This window comes from Strigops habroptila, chromosome Z (genome assembly GCF_004027225.2).
Source record: "Strigops habroptila isolate Jane chromosome Z, bStrHab1.2.pri, whole genome shotgun sequence".
Taxonomy (NCBI): Eukaryota; Metazoa; Chordata; class Aves; order Psittaciformes; family Psittacidae; genus Strigops; species Strigops habroptila.
The window spans coordinates 31,391,731-31,412,042 of NC_044302.2; the positions used below are offsets into that span (position 1 = coordinate 31,391,731).

Below are 20,312 nucleotides of genomic sequence, written 5' to 3' on the forward strand. Positions count from 1 at the left end.
GGTTGCCCCAGGAAGTTGTGAATGCTCCATCCCTGGCAGTGTTCAAGGCCAGGTTGGACAGAGCCTTGGGCGACATGGTTTAGTGTGAGGTGTCTCTGCCCATGTCAGGGGGGTTGGAACTAGATGATACAGGTCCTTTCCAACCCTAACTGTTCTGTAATTCTATGATTCTTCCCTTCTACTCAGCATTGGTGAGGACACATCTGAACTGCTGGGTCCAGTTCTCACCTCCCCCATCAAAGAAAGGCATAGACATACTGGAGCAAGTCCAGCAAAGGTCTATGAAGCTGATATATGACTGCAGCATTTTTCTTATGAGGAGAGCCTGAAAACTGGGACTGGTCAGTCTGGAGAAGGTAAGTTTCAGTGAGGACCTTGTCAATATAAATATCCAATGGCAGAGAGAGAAGATGGATGGCAAAGCCAAGTGACAGGACAAAAAGCAACAGGCGTAAATCAAAGTACATGAAATTCCATCTGAACACAAGGAAACACCTTTTTGCTGTGAGGATGGTCAAATATTGAAACAGGTTGCCTGGAAAGTCTCCATATGTGGAGATATGCAAGACCTGACTGAATGTGGTCATGGACAACCTGTTTTAGCTGACTCTGCTTAAATAGGGTTGTATTAGATGATATTACAGGGAGATGGCTTTTAACCCACAAACCTAAGTAAAGATTTAGAGCTGTTCTTTTCATTCCTGTAACAAAATCCATTCACCAATTCATCTATCAGCATGAATATTACAACCAAGCAATTTCTAATTTCTCCAAACCATTTCAAAAGTACTGAGATGTCTACAATATGACAGAGTACCCTTATTATTTGGAAAAAATAATAAGCTTATACAGTACAAACACAGTAAACTTTATGCAATATACACCAAAACCAATTGTGTAAATACAAGCAAGATAGGTCATGATAATTCCTAGTTATGAATGACAACCACATTACCATCTTCCAACACAAGCAAAACCTAGAAAATGGTATCTTAAAGGGTAACTTATTTGAAAAAAGCGCTTTAAAGCTTTTAAATTAAAACACAGTCTTTGTCTTTCACCTATCTTTCAAAAAGAATTTTGCTCAAGGAAAAATGCTGCATTAAGAAAAACCTGTATTAGAAAGGATACGCAGCCAAGACTCTCTTGGATAAATTCTCCTGGATAAAGAGATAAATTTTTTTTCTTTTAAAGTCAGAAACATGGTACGTGTCTGATTTTCAGTACTGTGAAGCTAGCCACTGATACACCAGGAAACCTGAATTTCTGAGGAAGAAAAGCCACAGTCCTACTAAATCAGAGACTATATGGAAAGGACCAAAGCACCAGACCACACAAGAAAGATTACGTGTAAATAGAAGGTGGTATGCACTGATTGATGATCCACGTTCAATTAGAAAAACTAAAAATATTTGATCCTAAAGCAGTTTCTCTAGGCAAAACTAAAACTTAGAGAGAGCGAAGAAGTGGAAGAAGGAAAATATATCTACATGCATATATAAAAATATATGTATGTATACATATACACACTTACACATACTCACATACAGCCTTTTTTATAAAGCTTCCTATAAATTTGCTTGAAAGTCCATTTTTTTTTTTACTTAATACATTGGAAGAGTATTTGTACAATTTAATTTTAATAGAAGTAAAACCAGAAATAGTTCCTTTCAGTAACAGACAGCAATGCTGAATCTGTACCACAAGCAGCATTAGCATTATACACAGCTAGTGAAGACTTGGTATCTAAGAATTAGATAGTTGAAAACAACAGAACATTTGTGATGAAGCATTTCTCATGGTTTTCATGCAATCTCTAATCAATGACAGGTCTAAGTGCTGAAATAGTCTGGAATGGCCAGGGAGCCCAAAACTGTGATAATTTCACTTTTTTTTTTGTATTTTTCACTTTTATTAATTGTATCCTTTGAATTCTCACTGCTGATCTAGAAGAGTACATGTTTATGCATTTTATACATACTGAATTATGCTTATTAAATTATTTAGCTACTAGAAGAAACAACTAAGATTTTGAAGGAACTTTTTTGCTAGCAGGCTGAAAGACTCCCACAAATAATTCTTATTCTCACAGATTAGCAATTATAACAGAATCAGGCTCCAGTGTAAAACCAAGAACCTGATCAGCAAGGTACAGAAACTGAGACATCTGGGAACACAAGATTATGAGGTACAAGACTGAATTTGACATTATTCTTGTTTAGTGAACGATTCTGACAAACACATATGGAACAGACAAAGCTCCACAGGGGAGCAGTTAACCTCATGATAACCTTCCAGCAGCCACACTAGACCTTTTAATAGTCTTAAATAATTCACCAGCATTACTCATAGATGCACTGTATTCCTGAGGTGACTTTGGAGTGAATTAGGGGATGTATCAAGAAAACAGAACAGCTAAAAAGCCAACAACGGAAACTTTGAAGACAGTAATACTTGCTTATAGAGCCCAGAAGTTGAGCTTCTCCAGCTTTCCTTCCAAGAGGAAGCAAGACAACAAAACAACCAGATTCTTCTACAGCATACAGATGCCAATAGGTATTTCCTTCATCTCAAACTAAAGCATGCAGTAACAAGAGGTCAAACAAGGTAATTGCATTCTTAAAAAAAATCCTGTTCTCCCAAATCAAGAATGCCTGTGTCATCACGCAGTAAAATACTTAATGCTATTTTACAGCCCTTTTGCAACGTTTCTTTGGATGAAATATGATAAAAGCAACATGTCGGAGTCCTGCAACAATTGTGCAGGGAATTTCAGATACAGAAAGATTCCCTCAAGTTAAGTACTTGTAACAAAGATTTTGTTTTCCTGTCTGGTGAAAGACATTGAGCTACAAACTCTGTTGGGCAGGTTGGGAAGTAAAGGCAAGTTCCTGCATCACAGTAGAAACACATCTTGCTTGCCTACATCCAATATGAAGAAAGAGTCTTAGCCTGCAAGAGACAAATTACTAAGTCATATAAATCCCTTGATTTTTTTAACCTCTGCTGTTCTACTGGGAAAGGTTTTAAACATTTTACCTGCAGGGAGTTCACAGCATCTGTGGTAACGCATGCAAGTTTCTTTATCACTCCAACATCAACCAGTAATTTATGCATGCTCCACTGAGAAATAGATTCATAATGTAATTAGATACAGACACATTAACTAATCAAGTGCAGCACAATAAAGCTGTTTTGTCAGATTCCAAAGTGTACTGACCCACACACACCAGCTGTGGTATGCGACTGTGATAAAACAGACCCATCTCCACTTCAGCTACAGATTCCAGGGCTGGTGCAAGATTTAAAATGGTACTACCTACTACCTCCTCTGCTGCTTTCCCTACCAACAAACCCTAGCCTAGCAAGACAAATCTGACTACAAAGGTAACATGCTGGAAACCCGATTGACATGTAAGACCAACTTTTGAAAACCTAGCATTGATAGAAGCCATTGAATGAAAGTACAATGATTTTTCAAGGTCAGTTGCGCATGCACTTAACTTTGCTCCTTTTTGAAAGAAGCTCAGCACATTGTTCATTCATTTAACACATGTTAACGTGTAAACACTGTGCTGGAAAAGGATTGTACAGAGAACAGCTGTCAGCTTTAAGAATTTATGCAGGTCTCCTCTAGATGGTTGCTGCTTCACTAATGTCCTCTTCCCAGAGGTCAGCATTTAAACAGCTTCAATCCTAGTGACCTGGATTTAGTTTCCTGCTACGCACATAAAAAACACAGCCTGCTATCAACTACACAACATACAAAACTATAACCAACCTGGAGAAAATACCACTGTGATGGTATTCTCACTTAGTACATTGACACCATTCTAATCTATGAGATAATTCCAGCTGCAAGGATCTTAGTGTTGAAACAACCTCATCTGGAAATTACAGATGTTTCTGGTATTGAGTTTTCAAGGCACACAAACAAGCTAAACATTTATCATCAGAAAGATCTGGTTGTTTAATTAAAGCAGGCAAGCAAACAACAATCCCTTGCTTGAGTTCACTATTTGCATGTTGTTCTCCTGTACAAACAAAATGCCTCAGAAAGAGGGAGTGTTTCAGCAGTTAGGGAATATGCTAACCTGTCTTCAACTAGGATAGTCAGAGCAAAGTTACGAGCAGCACGACTTCTGAAATGTGGATTCAAATATTTTATATTCAAGAACCTCAGAAGGGCAGTCTGCAAAGTGTTTGGAGGACTTGCTGCAGCATGCTGGTTTTCTATAGATAAACCTGGGATAACTAGAAGAGCACCACACTAAAAATATAAATCAAAACAAAATAAATCAAAACAAAATAAATCAAAACAAAATAAATCAAAACAAAATAAATCAAAACAAAATAAATCAAAACAAAATAAATCAAAACAAAATAAATCAAAACAAAATAAATCAAAACAAAATAAATCAAAACAAAATAAATCAAAACAAAATAAATCAAAACAAAATAAATCAAAACAAAATAAATCAAAACAAAATAAATCAAAACAAAATAAAATAAATCATAAAGCCTGTTTGTGGACTACAGCCACTTGTATTCCTTGTACTCTTACCCATCACTGAAAATCTGAAGTTACCAGTGAGAGTAAAAAGAAACTTGGGAAGGCTCAGAGTTACACTGAGAGGTACTGGTGAATACCTGATGCATCTCCCCAGACATTATCCTGACAGATTGGTCATCTCTAGCAGAAGGCCACATGAGAGCAAGGTCTGAACATAGAAAGCCGAGTCTCACCTGGAATTATTCTTGCTCTCTATCAGGGAACAGGTCTTGCTGAACTGGCCCAAACCTCTGCTCTTCACATGCTCTGCTCCTGAGGCTTCCAATGGAGAGCCACTGAACCAGCACGTAACCACAGTAAAGGGCAGTGAGCTGTTTGCACGGAGTATGTGGGTAGGCTACAAATGAACCAAAAAACTTGCCACTTTGCCAGAGGCAAAGAGAGACGCTAATGCAAAGATCACCCTGACACAAGAACATCTGTTCCCACTGAATGCATTTCCTTTCCCTCTCCATAAGCAGGTCAGAAACACTTAGCCGACTACTCACTTATTCCAAGCCTCACCATCAGTGTTTCTTTTCACCATCTTGGCCAAGAAAACCTGGAAACATTTTAGAAGTCATGCTGCAGAACTCTCATTGTATTAGTGCAAAGACTATTCACCACAAAAGCTAAGTTTTACCTCTGCTCAAATTTCACCTCAGGCCATCAGAAGTCAAGCTGCTTTCTGCTCTGCTTCCAGGTCCAGCTGGATGCCTCCAACTGCTGGGACACAAGAGAACACCAATAATATTCCAATATGAGGGAAGGTTGTTTTGCTTTGAGACTGCAGCGACTGCTTCCCAATGCTCATGATTCCAGATTTTGCTGCAGGACAAGCTGGATATGAGATCTTCCATCATTTTTGCTTCTGAACTGAAGCCAACTGACTCAGAAGTGAGCCATTTTCCAGGAATGAACAAGAGACATTTGTTTCCCTGACTTGGTGTAAGAGCTCAGCATAATCTCTTGATGTGAAAAGCAATGTCTTGGAAACAGTCTGCACCATGGAAATCTTGCTGAAGTCCAAGTATGATTCATAACCCCAGGAAGAAGCTTTCAAAGCAACTTTACATTCCAACAATCCTGATAAAGAAAGGCTATTAGGCCAACCAAAGCAAGGGCATAAGGAAGATATTTATCCCTTTCTGATAAGTATCAATAAACCAGCAAGAAAAAACATTATTATCTTCCACAGAACACATGTGCTAAGATAAAATAAACAAACAAGCACACCCTGACCAAGAGGACAGGAAGTACAAGATTTTCTTCAGAGGTGGGGAGGGGCAGGGAAAAGGGGGGGTGGATGTTGGTGGCATTGAGACGCATATTAAAAAAATACAAAACACATGGGAAGAAAACCTAAATCTTGGTGGATTTGAAGTGGTACTCTTCTAAAGGACATGAAAACTATTCTTGGAAACATAATTCTTTTATGGTAGAGGCAAAGAAATAAAAAAAATTCCCTGAATGCACAAGTTTATTCTACAAAGCCTTTCCTCCTCAACACCTAATTTCCTGTTACATAAGCAGTAATTAAACATTATAACTGCTATCTTAAAATTCATAATTTCTGCAGATTTTACCTCTTCAGAGGTGCTTAGCTACTTACTCCTTACAGATTTCTCCAAAAGACATAGAAGAGGTTAGCACAAGCAGAATCAGTTTTCCGTAAGAGACATTCTAACACCAAAATGGTAGCTATTTTAAACAAGTTAACACTCTCCAGTATCAAGACAGAGAAGCTTGCAGCATATATAACTGTCATTTCCTGAAGTTATTGCTACTCATGGCTGCTACTGATGCTCACAATGTCCTTGACAGCTGTCTTCAGGAATCACCTTAAGAGGCGAAAGGAGTGGAAGAGGAACCCATTGATAATGTAAATGACATTCAACGCTTACATAGAAGAAAGATTTGCTCGAATCCTGTCTGCTTGTGAGAGTCTCCGCTTACTGAAAGCTTACTCAAAATCACTGAATGAGATAAGCACTGATCAAAAACATTTTTAGTGAGTTTAAATATTTATCTGTATTTATACATTCAAGATAAGATTGCAAGGAATATCTAGATGTGAGAAAATTGAGTTTATTAAAACCAAGATAAAATATCCAACTATTTCCCCGATAGCCAGAGGTTTAAGTTCAATGAGAATTACCCAGAGAGGGCTTATCTTCTCTGCACATAACTAACTTTAAACATGGCCTTACTTGGGATAGGGAAGGGGCAGAGAAGGAAAGGACGTGGACAGAGGTCTCCTTCCAGACTTAACCACCCTCTGATACATAGTGGGGAAGAAATTGCATATGGGAAAAACATATGGCATGCTGAGACAGTAGACTCATGTAGCCAGAAGAGGTGCCATATCTGATTTAACAAAGCCAGATGAGATGTGCTCTTATCTTTTTTTAGCCACCTGCTAGCATTCCCCCTAGAGAGTACAAGGCAGAGAGAAGGACTGCTGCTTTAAAACTCCTAAGATAGGCTTATTCCACAGACTACATGGTGATTACATGGTGAAAAGCAACACAGACATTTGAACTGTACATTGTTTCTGAAGAAACATCTAGGCTGTGAATGAATGTGAACTATGAATAAAAAGCAAAACAAAACTGAGAGCTCAAAATATACCCTGAAGCTTCCCTGATGACTAATGCCCATTATTTTATCTCTGTAATTTTTTCAGAAAAATGTCATGAAAACAAAGAGAAGTCAAAGCTTTGGAAGTGATACCTGATGCATGCACAAGATATATTTCCTCTCTGACCAGTATTCCAGCAAGAGCAGGCACTAGCAGTACTCTGTTTCATCCTCTGGCAGGACTTAAAAGCCACAGAGCATCTGCATGCTAAACCATCTGTTCTTTTCCTGTTCACTGCAAGTTGCTACAGTGACCATTTGCAATTTTGCAATTTTGCAAATGGTAAGTTGCAAAAAAGAGTTCACAATTTTACCAACTTTGACTTGCTTTCCAAAGGAAAGTGTTGTCCTAGTTGCAATCTTTCTGTTCTGTTGCTCAAGTTGATCTACTGGCACAATCAAGGAATTCTGATCAGTGCTTAAGCACCTTAATGAAGATTGACCACCATCTGCTGGATGTGTAGACATGAAAGATGGTCTACATTTGCTGTTCAGCTCTGAAGACAAAATGGTTTAATTTAAAATTGTGCCTCCACATGAGTAGTACAAGGAAGCTGCTCAGTTGTCAACACATCCAGTTACAGATTTTGCTTTCCACAATCCAATCCAAGGCTTTGCTTGAAGTAAAACACAGCTGACTTGCTATCACAGAAGAAGTGACAGGGATATGAACATTGGAATTGCTAGTAAAATGTTTCACCTTATCCCCCTTGGCCTATGATCCCTTACTCATTGAGTTAGCTCAGCAATGGATTGATGGAAGGAGCAACTAGTACCTAGAACTTGTAAGACTTCAAATACTCTACGCTGAGCTGTCCAGCAGCTAATACTCAGTACCCTGCACTTTTTTGCAGATTTGTCCGTAATTACTATACTATTCAGTCAAACCCCAAGTAGATATTGATTCTTAGTTGAAAGCCCTCATACAGAATAATGTTAGTAATGCAGTATTGTTTCTTTCCTCCTGAATAATGCTTCTATATAACAGTACAGAACATGAAGTGTTTTTTTGAATGCACGCAGCTAGTGATAATATGCTTTAAAGTATACAGTCTATCAGGTCATTACTCAAGAGTATTTGTGCTTAAACAGATATCTAACAACAGCAAATAAATCTGCTTAGCATTCAGCAGAGCATCAGTAAGAACAGACACTATTGTTCTGGACAACAAACCACAGTCATGTAAACGCCATAAATCAGTCCTCCCCTTCTTGCAACAGAAGTATGACAAATCATGAAGAGTAACATCTGTTTTCTTCCACTTAGGTCAAGTCAGAAAATGCCATGTTATAGAAGTTCACTTCAGTCATAATCTTGATGCATACAAATGAGTTAACACTTTCTCATAAGCTTTCCAGTTACACTCTTATTTTCCAATATGCATCTTCAAACCACTAACTAAAGTGCTTGCAAACATTTTCAATGAACAAAACCACACCCAAAGAGACAATGGCGTAAAGCTGGGGTCTTTGCTGGGTGTTTTGCTCTTTTTTTAAAAAGAAAGATACAGAATTCTTTTTTTTTTTTTTTTTTTTTAAAAAGTTATAGGGAGAGGCTGCCTCTTGATATGCTCTATATTCTACCATGATGCCAAGTTTTCTCAGTGATGGTGCATTTCACAACCAAAGGAAAGGGCAATAATAAGTGCTAGGTGGCCTAACATACAAAAGTACGTGGTGTATCTGAAATACACCACATTTTTTCCCTTTGTCTCCCTCTTCCCTTTCTATTTTAATTGAGATAGCAGCACAGATACCTTCTAGCCCACTTCAGGCTGCATTACAGCCATGACAGCTGCTGCAAGACTTGCTGAGGAAAAGTTCAAGAGGGCTCAGCTATGCCATCCCACTTTTCTGCCTTGCAGCCAATCCCAGCCAAGTGCAACTGTCTGACAGACCACACAAGAGCTACAACCGCACAAGAGGCACAAAACCTACTGCTTCTTCACATAGCTTTTCAAACTACCCATCTTGCAGAAAATGAATGCAGAACTCAAAGCAAGCCCAGAGTTCCTAAAGGCAAGTTTCCCTATTTCCCTCTAGTTTGCCTGGTTTGTTCTCTATTGCTAGTCAGACCTACAACAGTATCAGTTTTGCATGCCTACATTCTGCTTCATAAAATCAAGCTGCATGTTTCCTCTCCCATTCCGAAGTGACCAACATGTGAAATTGAGTAAGGCAGAACCAAGAGCAAGTTCAGATGAAGACTGAGTATTTCCATCTTAGATTTGCACACGTTGATACTGCTCAAGAAATTCTGACACAGTAGCACAACACAGTCCATCAGCAAGCAGAAACACACTGTAGGCTTCCTAGGTCTTTGCTTGGGTAGGGATGACAGAAAGAAATGCACATATCAGCACACCAACACACACCAAAACAGACAAGGCTTACCTGACCCCATCCAGAAAGGCGGGCTGCTCCTGCAGACAACAGCCTCTAATAGTTTAAACAACCCGAATAGTAATGAACCACTAAGTTTGCATAGACATTTGAGCTCCTCCAAAACAGCACGTTAAAGCAAAGTTCTTCACAGACTGAAACCAGAGAAGGAAAGAAGCTGTATGTTGTTGCCAGCCTACATAAAACACACAGAGCACAAAAGAAGTTGTGTTTCTGGCCACTTTCCACTGAAGTTTTAAGCTCGTTTTATGACACTGTTGTGAAGCCACATTAAAACGCTTGTAAACTGATGTGGCAGGATGTTCAGTCTCTTTGGCAAACACGAAACAGGCTGAATCTTCAACTCTGTGGCAGGTACACATGCCCTAACAAAAGCCCTGACAAAGACCTGACCAAAGCCTGTGGAAGCTTCCCCCCATGGATAAAAACTGGGGAGAGCTTCCCACATGCATAGTTCTTGTCCTACCTGCGTGATAGAGGTCAGCAGGTACAAAGGCAAGGAAGTTGGGTCCTGAGCCCATGGGGGCTACAAGATCATACCCGACCACAGCTCAGATTTGACAAGGGTATAAATGAAGCCCTGCTGGAGAGCCGTTTGGAGCCACCCCTCCTCGGAGCAGGCCTGCAGTAGGGGACTCTCCTCTTGAGTAAGGACACTGTCCTAGGAAACTCCCTCAGGTTGGGAGCCCTCTCTTTGTTAGGTGAGGCATTTTGGATCATTGCCCATAAAATATGAGTCAGCAGTGCAGTGACAAAACCATGTGACACCCAGAATCAGTAGTTCATGTTGATGAAGCTTTAATTGAGTTTGAACAATAAATTTTGGTTAGTTTCAAATTACTGGGTCTGTGACAAACTCTCTCCTCTGGTTTGGGTTACGAAACAAAAAGAAGATGCAGTAGAAACTATAGCTAAGATATTACAGCTGATGTCAGAAACCTTTACTTACGGTTTCACTCATGTTTTGCCACTAGAGACTTTCAAATTTTGGCTGCAAAGCCAGTAGGCAAAAATTCTATCCATTTACTAGCAGGCTAAGCACAATGAAGATGACAAAATATCACAGTCGAAAGGGTATCTTGTTCCTTCCAAGAAGTATTATGTTTGCTTCATCATACACTTAACTAATACTGTACCATCTTAGAGATGGTACATAGAATAGTTAGGGTTAGAAAGGACCTTAAGATCATCTAGTTCCAACCTCCCTGCCATGGGCAGGGACAACTTGCACTAAACCATGTCGCCCAAGGCTCTGTCCAACCTGGTCTTGGACACTGCCAGGAACGGAGCATTTACCACTTCTTTAGGCAACCTGTTCCAGTGCCTCACCACCCTCACAGTAAAGAACTTCTTCCTTATATCTACCCTGAACTTAACCTGTTTAAGTTTAAAACTCATTCCTCCTTGCCCTATCATTACAGTCCCTGATGAAGAGTCCCTCTCCAGCATCCCTGTAGGCCCCCTTCAGATACTGGAAGGTTGCGATGAGGTCCCCGCCCTCATCACAAGGTCGTTCTTATGTTGAGGACACCAGAACTGCACACAGTACAGCAAGTGGGGTTTCACAAAAGCAAAGGGGCAGGATCACTCCCTTTGACCTGCTGGTCACATTTCTTATGATGCAGTGGGCTGAAAGCCAACCACACACTGAAGCCAGCTCACGTTAAGTTTCTCATAGACCAACACCCCCAAGTCGTTGTTGGAGCTTACTTAATTTTTTGTAAGGTACAGAGAAAAAAACAAAGTGATCGGAGTAAGAGAGAATACGATATTGAAAGGCTGATTGAGAAAGTACTTCGGGGGGGGGGGGGGGTGTGGATCTTTCCAAGCTGCTGATTCTTCATATAACAAATTCTTTCTATTCTGCTTTTGAACAATATTTCAGAAGAACAACAGAACCGGGACCAATTTGAGAAGATTGAGGGCTGAACTGGTAAGTCTGCAAGACGTACCACTGATGTCCTCCTCTCAATAAAGTGGCTCTGATTCCTCCCCCTCAGAGCCAGCAGCAAGTTTACAGCAGTCCCTTCCTTTCACATGCAGACCACTGGTATCAGTCACCTACACTTCCATCACACTTCCAGCTGAAAAGCACCCAGAATTCCTGCCAACAGAGTCCACACATGCACATACAGCCCCAGTCCTGCCTGCAAGCCCATCTGCCCAGTCTCTGCTCCTTCATCCCAAGAAGGGATAGTGAACAGCTGCCAGGAATCACACTTCCTGCTGCAACAGCATGCCTTCAGAATGCGTAACCCCCATCCAGTCCAGAAACTGGATGTTTATGGATGAGGTCCTGCTCAAGCTGTATTTCAGCAGGTTGCTTCTTTCTGCCTCTCAAATCACCTGTGTGGTCTTTCCAGTGATTAAAACGACAAGTACTAGGAGCATACTGACATGGTGCCAAAGCTGGAAATGGACTGAGACCAAACATGGATTTCCATAACCTAGCCTGGGCTATCCTGATTGTCACAGCCATTTCTCACTTTCACAGAACAGCTACAGACTAGTTGTAGGAACACAAGATAAATTAGGTTAAAAAAGATGTTGCTTGTATTAGGAAAGTAGATAGGTTTTGCCTAAGTAACCCTCCTGATCAAAGTAGTTTGAAACTTTCTGCTTCTTAATCACCATGATGCAAAGAGTCTTCCAAAGAGGAGGCATTTTGAGCTCAGCGGTTTCTCTTTCCCAATCATTCAAGCATCCATTTCTTCACTTTGATTTTTGTGAAAAAACATAGACCAGATTTATTAGACACTGAGCAAGTAAATTGCATGAATGAAGTTACATTCCTTCCAAACACAACTTTACCTAGTCTATTACCATACTGACCTACCTTTCCAAAGCTCTGGACATCCCGATGCCATTATTTTGGGTGTAACTTGTGTCTTAATGAGAAGAAGCAACAGGAAACTGAAAAAAGCCTCAATTTATATTCAGACTTGCGATTCAAGTTTCACCATTTAGTCCATTTCCAGACTACATCAAGTCATAGAGCAAGACGAGGGTGCTGAAACAGCATGGTGGGATGGGGAAGACATTTAAATCTTGGCTTAAACCCATTCTGAACAATATGTTTTTACACTGAAACTAAGGAACAAAATTCTGTGCATGCAACTGACGCATTGAGTGGCAAGACACAGATTTTATCTTTCTATTCCAAACTGGGATGGGGTAACGGTTACTTTTTCAGGAAAAGGCCAATTTTACAGTTACCCAGTTGTGTAGAGTGGAGAAGGAGAGCTAGCATTTTATTTTCACTCATTTGTAAGTGGGTATGCACTATCCAGAACAATTAGCACTGCCCTAATGTTAAACATCAGAGAGAATGCCTAAATTATTTTAGGGGAGGAGAAAAGATTTAAACATAGAGGAATGATATTCATTTTATGCACAGCTGGTTTCCACTCCTAGTTGTGCACCTAGTTACAGCAACCACAACACACCACACAATAAATTATACTGTATACATCCTGGCCTTACCTCCTCACACTCACTGATGAGGTGCAAAGTGCTCCATGAAGACAGGAAGAGAAGTACTGATAATCCTGGCAACTCGGCATGGACCTAAAGTGATACAGTTTCACAGCACATGTGAGATCTATTGCTTTGCTCAGAGAGAAGGTAAGGACTTGTGTGAATGCAGATTCAGCATTATTTCAAACATGCCTCGATTCATGTACCTCAGATCTAATGCAAGGAAGAAGTCCTCTTCCATAATTGTCTGTAGATAACTTTTTTGTTTTAGATCATTAATGAATGAAATCTCTGTCCAAATTTCTAACGAAGGAAGAAACAACTTGAAATAGATGCTGAGGCCGAGGAGGTTTCTAACTAACATTACATCCAGCATTTTTTAAAGAAGGAGCACAGCTGTTCAGAACATATGTTCTCGCTTCTACTGGGCTGCAGGGAATTCTGCACTACAATCAGGCTAGCTTCAGGTGAGGGCCAAGCTCCACAAACACACAAAGTAACACTAGCAGTATGCTCCAAATGGTGGGTATGCTCAGGATGCATCAGACATCCCCTTCTTTGTCAGCTTGAGGAAGAGCTCCCAAGATTTCCAGTGCAGTCCTTTAGAAAACTCCCAACATGTAAATAAAGCCATCCTGTAACCAGTCACAAGCTTACTTCTGTGTGTAACTGAACTTCAGCTCTCACCCAGTGGCCCTCCACATTGCAAACAAGTTGAGAGCACATACACATCCAGTTTAAAGAGTAAAGAGTTACCTTGCACTTTTTCCTACTTTTTTTAAAGAAAAAAAAAAATCTTAAAACTTGTTCTGCTAGAATGACCAGCATATAGTCTTATTCACACCATCTGGCAAACTGACAATGAACATAAGATTTTTAGTCAGGAATCCACAATACCATATGAGATGGATTGATGATGGATAAATTCTCATTTTGGGCTGTTGGCAAGCCTAGTGTCAGATCCTTAAACAGAATCTAGAATTGAAACACACAAAAACATAGGAACAAGAGAAGATTAGTCTTTTGAAAACTATGCCAGCTGTTGAGCTTTGTGAGCATAAACACTGCCTCTTCTGTGCTGGTTACAGCTGTTTGCCATGTTCAAATACAAGCAGACAGCAAACCTTGATCAGTCACTACAGTGCTTAAAGATTGCAGGTTGGCTTGCTAGGCTCAGTGACCTTCAATAGGCCAAAAACATTCTTTCTAAACATCCCATGCTGTACATGTTAATCTACGCAGCCTAATATTTATAAAAGTAAGTATCATTGCTCTTTTTACATTGCAGTGGTAAACTAGGCACCAACAAGCAATGTGCCAGAAGCCACATGGAAAAGAATTTTACAATAACTGACTCACCACCATGGTGCTGTAGTGACTATTCAGATGAAGTTACATGTCTGAACAAAAAAAAGCTTCTCCAGTTACAAGGGAAACTGACACCCAAAACCTTTTGAAGTAGGTGCAGGTTCATGGGAATGCTGTTTTCGCCACACTCCCAGCATTTCTGTGATAGCTTGAAGCAAGACAAAGCTACTGCTCCCAGCATGTCCCATGTCCATGGGGAGCTCCCAGTTAAGGCAGATGTACTGCTTCTGCTAGGCTGCCTGTCATGTATTGGAGATTCCATCGTGATTCAGGCATAGACTCTTACTGCAGTCCCTAGAAAGAAACAGTGAAGTGCAGGAAGGCATTTGCTCTTCTAGCACTGCCTGCTTCTAGAGAGAAGTCTTAGTTTTCTGCATCCATCAGGCAAAGCACAAAATCCCTAAATGTGAGGTAAATAATCTTGCTCACCAGTGTTCTACTGCATAGTCAAAATGAAGTTTATGGAGACAGAATGATAAATACACAGAGAAAGAAGAAAGAAAGGAGGATGCTAACGCTGTGAGCCTTTGAACAAAGCTGTGAACTTCCCATTCAAATTATCTCTAATATCCCCCTTGTTTAACCTCAAAAAAGATACTGTTGATAGAATCTTCATATTTATTAAGGACCATCTGGATGGGGGCTCTGCCCTTCCTCATTGAGCACTTCCTTTAGCTTATGTTCATTTTTGCTGATAGCGCAGATATGTCATCACCCAAGTTGATGAACGCATTGAACAACAGACAGGCCTATGATCCAAATGCTCTAGAGCATCCCTAAAAATAATTTCCAGCTCTTCAGGTGCAGCACACAGATCCCTCTAGCGTACCAGTGTTGTGGTTTCTCAGACTAAAGCCAAAACGTGGCTTTGTACCAGCTACTAGGAAGAAAAATAACTCTGTCCCAGATGAAACCAGGACAACCAGTCACCCACCCCTGGAGCATGTACATAAACTCATCTGTTCAGTCTGCCTTACATAGACCAGGCATGTATGGGTATTTGATTGCAAATGTTTCATGCAGTCTGAGGACTTAACTTTATTCCTTCTGAGAGGCAGACACACCTGGAAGAGCTGTGCCAACACAGTGTTATGGGCACTACCACTCTGGCCTGACATTGTCTCAACTGTTCACTTCTGTTCAAATGCAGCATCTCCAGCTACTGCTCCTCTGGGAAACTCTCTCAAGCATGATGTATCTCCTATACCTGATCCAAGCAACAATACTTGGTTACAGGCCTGTTTCTGTGACAGGCCACATGTTCTGCATCAGCTATTGCAGCAGCTACAGACTGATGCTAGGGGAAAAATAAGAATTGAGAGCTTGCGTAAGAAAGCAGTGGAAACACCATACTTAGAACACACTTGGATAGACAGCCTAGCTCTTGCAAAGGAACAATAGGGATTTATACTGCTGGTCTGAGAGAGTCCTTTCAGCAAATAGGCTGGGGATAAGGCAAAGACATAATACCGTTCCTGTGGCTCTAGCTGCACACCCAGTCAAGATGAGTCTCACACTGCACCAAGACCTGAATTCCCAGGGATTTTCTCTGAATCTCCAGTGCAGATTTCCTGAAGACAGGGCAGACACGAATATCAGCACTGGCCAACAGATATGCTTGACTGCCAGGAGATGACAGCTTCTTATAAACGTGCATTCATTCTCAATATGCTCTACCTTACCCTCAGGTCAAGTCTTTCCTCAAAAAGCCTTTCCAAACCTTGGCATAAAGGTTGCTTTCTTCCATTCAATATAACCACAAATCCAGGAAAATAGTATATTTTGGGGACACCATCAGCAGAAGAAACTTCAAGCCTGATTAAACCTAACCTAATTCTAACTATGGACAGCATGGAATCAGACAGATCAATAGTTTCTTTAAATAATCAAGTTCAAGGCTTACTTTTTTTTTTATTTTTAATTAAGCATCAACTGAGAGCCAACTGTATCACAAGTGCAAACCCACAGAGCTTTCAGGGAAGAAGAATAAGTTTTGAATGAACATAGTTATTTCAGACATCACACACTTCTACTTGGGTGTAAGCTTAGCTTCCCAAATTGAATTAACAGGGTCTTACTTCATACGGACATTTGCTTTTGCCTAATCCTTGACTAACTCAAGGAGCACGCAGCATGTACAAGAACTTTAGGCTCCTATTTCAAAACAGCCCTTACACCTGGTTTCCGGAATTGATCAAGAATTAGAGTACACTGGTAAACAAGGAATAACTGACAAAAAGTTGTTTTGTTTTCTCTCTCTCCTAAAATGCATTCTGCTGAAGTATACAGATTCCCCCTGTCTGGGGATTAAGCCATGTGAAATACAGTCAGAAGGGCTTCATGAGATTGGGTAAGCTAAATGGATAGCCATATAACATTCTTTTGTTCATCAGACAGCACAGCTAACAAACAAATATAACAAACAGCAGTAAACATTTTGAGGCCAACCAAATTGCAGTCCAAAGGCCTTCCTTAGAATAAATACATAACATAACTCACCTGGGAAATATAAAGTGAACCTTTGAAAACTCTCCAAAAAGATGCCTCTGGATTTTCATTTGTCAAGTAAAATGCAAAGGCAACATCCATACAATTAAAAAACTAACATAAAACCACATGTTTGAATACAATGGAATATAACCTAACCTCACTGAGGTTTACAGAAGGGCTTTCTCTATTTCTACCAGCATTAGGACAAAATGACTGGAAACCAAACACCTAGATCTCAAAACACTAAACATCTTCAGGAAGATTTCAACTACCGGCTCAACCAAATGCATATTCAGAACACTTACTACATTATACTCAATTAAACCGAAGTTTCAAAAGTGCCTTTAGCATTTTTGAGAGTTCCACCTGTAATAACATACAAAGCAGATGTAACAGCTTAGTCAGCTGCACCAAACACCAAGGGTGTCCTACAATTGCAAGTGTACACAAATTTCTGCCCCTTAATTTAGCTAAGCCATTTAAGATTGTCCACTAAAACAACCCATTTATTATGACTAATCTTGAAAAGAAGATAGAATGAGCTCCTACCCTAATCACAGGAAGAAAGAAATCAATGCACTGTCAGCTTCATAGTTAAAATTACGAATGCTCATCACTGCTGTATAAAGAACAAGAACTTATTGGGACTAATATTTCCCATAACTGGGTGGATGCCCATTCCTGGGAATGTGAGGGTTGGATGGGGCTTGGAGCAACCTGGTCTAGTGGAAGGTGTCTTTGCCCGTGGCAGGGGGCTTGGAATTAGATGATCTTTAAGGTCCCTTTCAACCCAAAATATTGTATGATTCTATTTTTCCTTCTCGTGGGAAATTACTCAACTAGAATGAACAGATTTACCCCAATGTGAAATAAAAGCTCCCAGCTGCTCTGTAAGATACTGAAAACTTATTCCAAATAATATAGTCTACATACGCCACAGGAGTCACTTCCTGTAGCTCCCTTTCAGAAATGCTATTTAAGAAAAGAAAAATAGGAACACTTGCATGAAAAAAGGATCTTTGATCCAACAGCCTCATCTTCCCCCACTGATTAATTTTTCCTGAGGGCAGGAGCTGCCAATAGAAAAGGAAAGCATACAATCAACTTAACTGGGCTCAAGAGTGACTTTTACCTCTTAATGAGAAAAAGAGGACCTGATGTACAAATCCAGGAAATGCACACTTGATCTGCATAAAGATGAGTGTTGACTGAGTAAAATCATAATAAATTAGAAACACATGGCGCCATAACCCAAAAAGTTCACAGACTGCATAGCCAACAAGTAGGAAATGGATGCAGATTGTATGAGGAAAATACAGCCACATAATGCCTGGACAAGCAGCTCAAACAGTCCAAACTCCTCCAACAATGCCACCTTTAACCACCTCTTTATGTGACAGAAAAGAAAGGATGCTACCAATGATAGCATTTCAAGGCTCACAGGCACCCTAAAGTGTCTCATTTTGGTACAAAAAAATCCATCAGAGAAGTGAGGAAGGAAAGAAGGAATCTACGCAAAGATGTAGCTTTGCACCTCCCTTGTCTGACAGAGGGAAAACCAGGAAGTCTGAATCTGATCGAGGGGAAAAAAAGGCCATAAGCAAACTGACGAACAGTTTTTTAGTGAACTAACACAATGTCATTCTTTGGTCATCCCTACCATGTACATGGATGAAAGCCCTGACATTGCCAAACTGAGCAATACACACTTCAACTCCCACTGCTCACAGTTTCATCTTTCCACATGACAGTACAAACCATCTATATTCAATAGTGAGGTCCAGAGCAGTACTTCTAGGTAACAAGGCATGTGCAGGCATATGAAAAGCCTCCACAGCATTTACTGTTGACTGAGCATCTTCTGAAATGTGGTTTTGCATGCTAAAGAACATTTCTGTTTCATAGCAGCTGTAATATCCATGTGAACTGCCATGATCACATGTTGAATTATCTTTTCTTACCAGTCATGATTCTCTGGGCTTCATATGGTTCCATATAGCCAGTATTCTCCCCTTTTCCCATTCTGTTCAACTCACTTTTGGCATCATATGGATCTGAGTAGTCATCAGCCATCAATACCTGAAAGACAGGAAAGTAACTGTTATTAGAATCTCCAGCCAGATGGCACTAACACCCTACCAGGAAGAAAAAAAACCCACAGTTTCACACAGCTGCATCCTATGCCATCTTTTAAGCACAGTCTGAGTTCAGAGGACAAATACACAACAGCCACAAATCAGTTATTAAATGGTGCTGAAACAGAAGTGTACTCCTGTTCATACCAGATACCTCACAAGGCAGACTCTATGTCAAAGGGTTTCTGACTAGCACAAGACATGGAATAATCGGGATGCACAAATTAGAAAGATCCAATCAGTCAGCATATTCAATCCAATGCAACTCTTATCAGAGAAGTTTGCTAATATTCAGAAAAAAAAAAAAAAAACACACAAACAAACCACACTTCCACTTACTTCACCCCCTCTGCTTTTCATGTGAATCAGCTACAACTGAAAATATTGCTAAAAACTTTTCAAAGAAATGCTCAACGGCTACTCTTTTCACTACATTAATAAAAAGCTTTTTAATTTTAGCTGTCAGTTGAAAACGAACAAGACACAAAGCACACTTCTTGTTTAAACTTAGTTCCTTGAACCCATCTGTGCCATTCTTTCTCTCAAGGGAACATTGTATTTACCCGCATTTTGTGAACTAGAACAAAAGGTAGCAAAAAGAAATTATCTGTCAGAAGAACAAATTTCTCTGGAGTTTAGAAAATCTAACTCCCTACCCTTCGTTACCATGGCGCTCCTACCCCTGCACAATCATTGTATGCTGTGTCCCACTGGTTATGGAGGATGTTAAATCAGTTGATTAAACCAACAGGAATCATTCCTCCCTGGTTTTGAAGGGGTGGAGTTAATCTGGGTTTCTAAAAGCTGGTAAGGACCAGAGTAAAGGAAAAAATCCTCGTATGAGAATTACTGCAGACCACAGAGATGTAATGTAGGTCAGGCAAAAGAGACTGAAGCAGACAAAGCAGAGGCAGGCCTCAGCATCAGAATACCCATAGAATCATCAAATAATTCAGGTGGGAAAAGACCCCAGGACCTCTCACTCAAAGCAGAGCAAGCCTAAGAGGTTCTGCCCAGAAGGCCTATTCTCTTTAACAGGGATTTTTCAGCCAAGACTTTTTCTGTCCCACCAGTTACTTTACATCTTTAGGAGCAGCACCAGTAAGACCGACAGCTTCAATCTTGCCAACAAAGAGCAGGAAGCACATTGCCAGCTAAAAGACTGAAGCTGCATCTGCTTCTGTCTCCTGCTGCCAGCATACCCCACCACACAGAGCAAAGAACAGGAGACACACACACTTCCAGAT

General features: G+C 40.3%; 1 protein-coding gene across 1 annotated transcript in view; it reads right to left on the reverse strand.

Annotated features, from left to right (window-relative positions):
- SHB (SH2 domain containing adaptor protein B) overlaps positions 1 to 20,312 on the reverse strand; it is a 66,602-nt gene that overhangs the window by 32,571 nt on the left and 13,719 nt on the right. Inside the window, exon 2 of the mRNA XM_030470862.1 lies at positions 18,892 to 19,009. Within this exon, the coding sequence (XP_030326722.1) occupies positions 18,892 to 19,009 (118 nt within the window). The remainder of the gene's footprint in view (positions 1 to 18,891; positions 19,010 to 20,312) is intronic.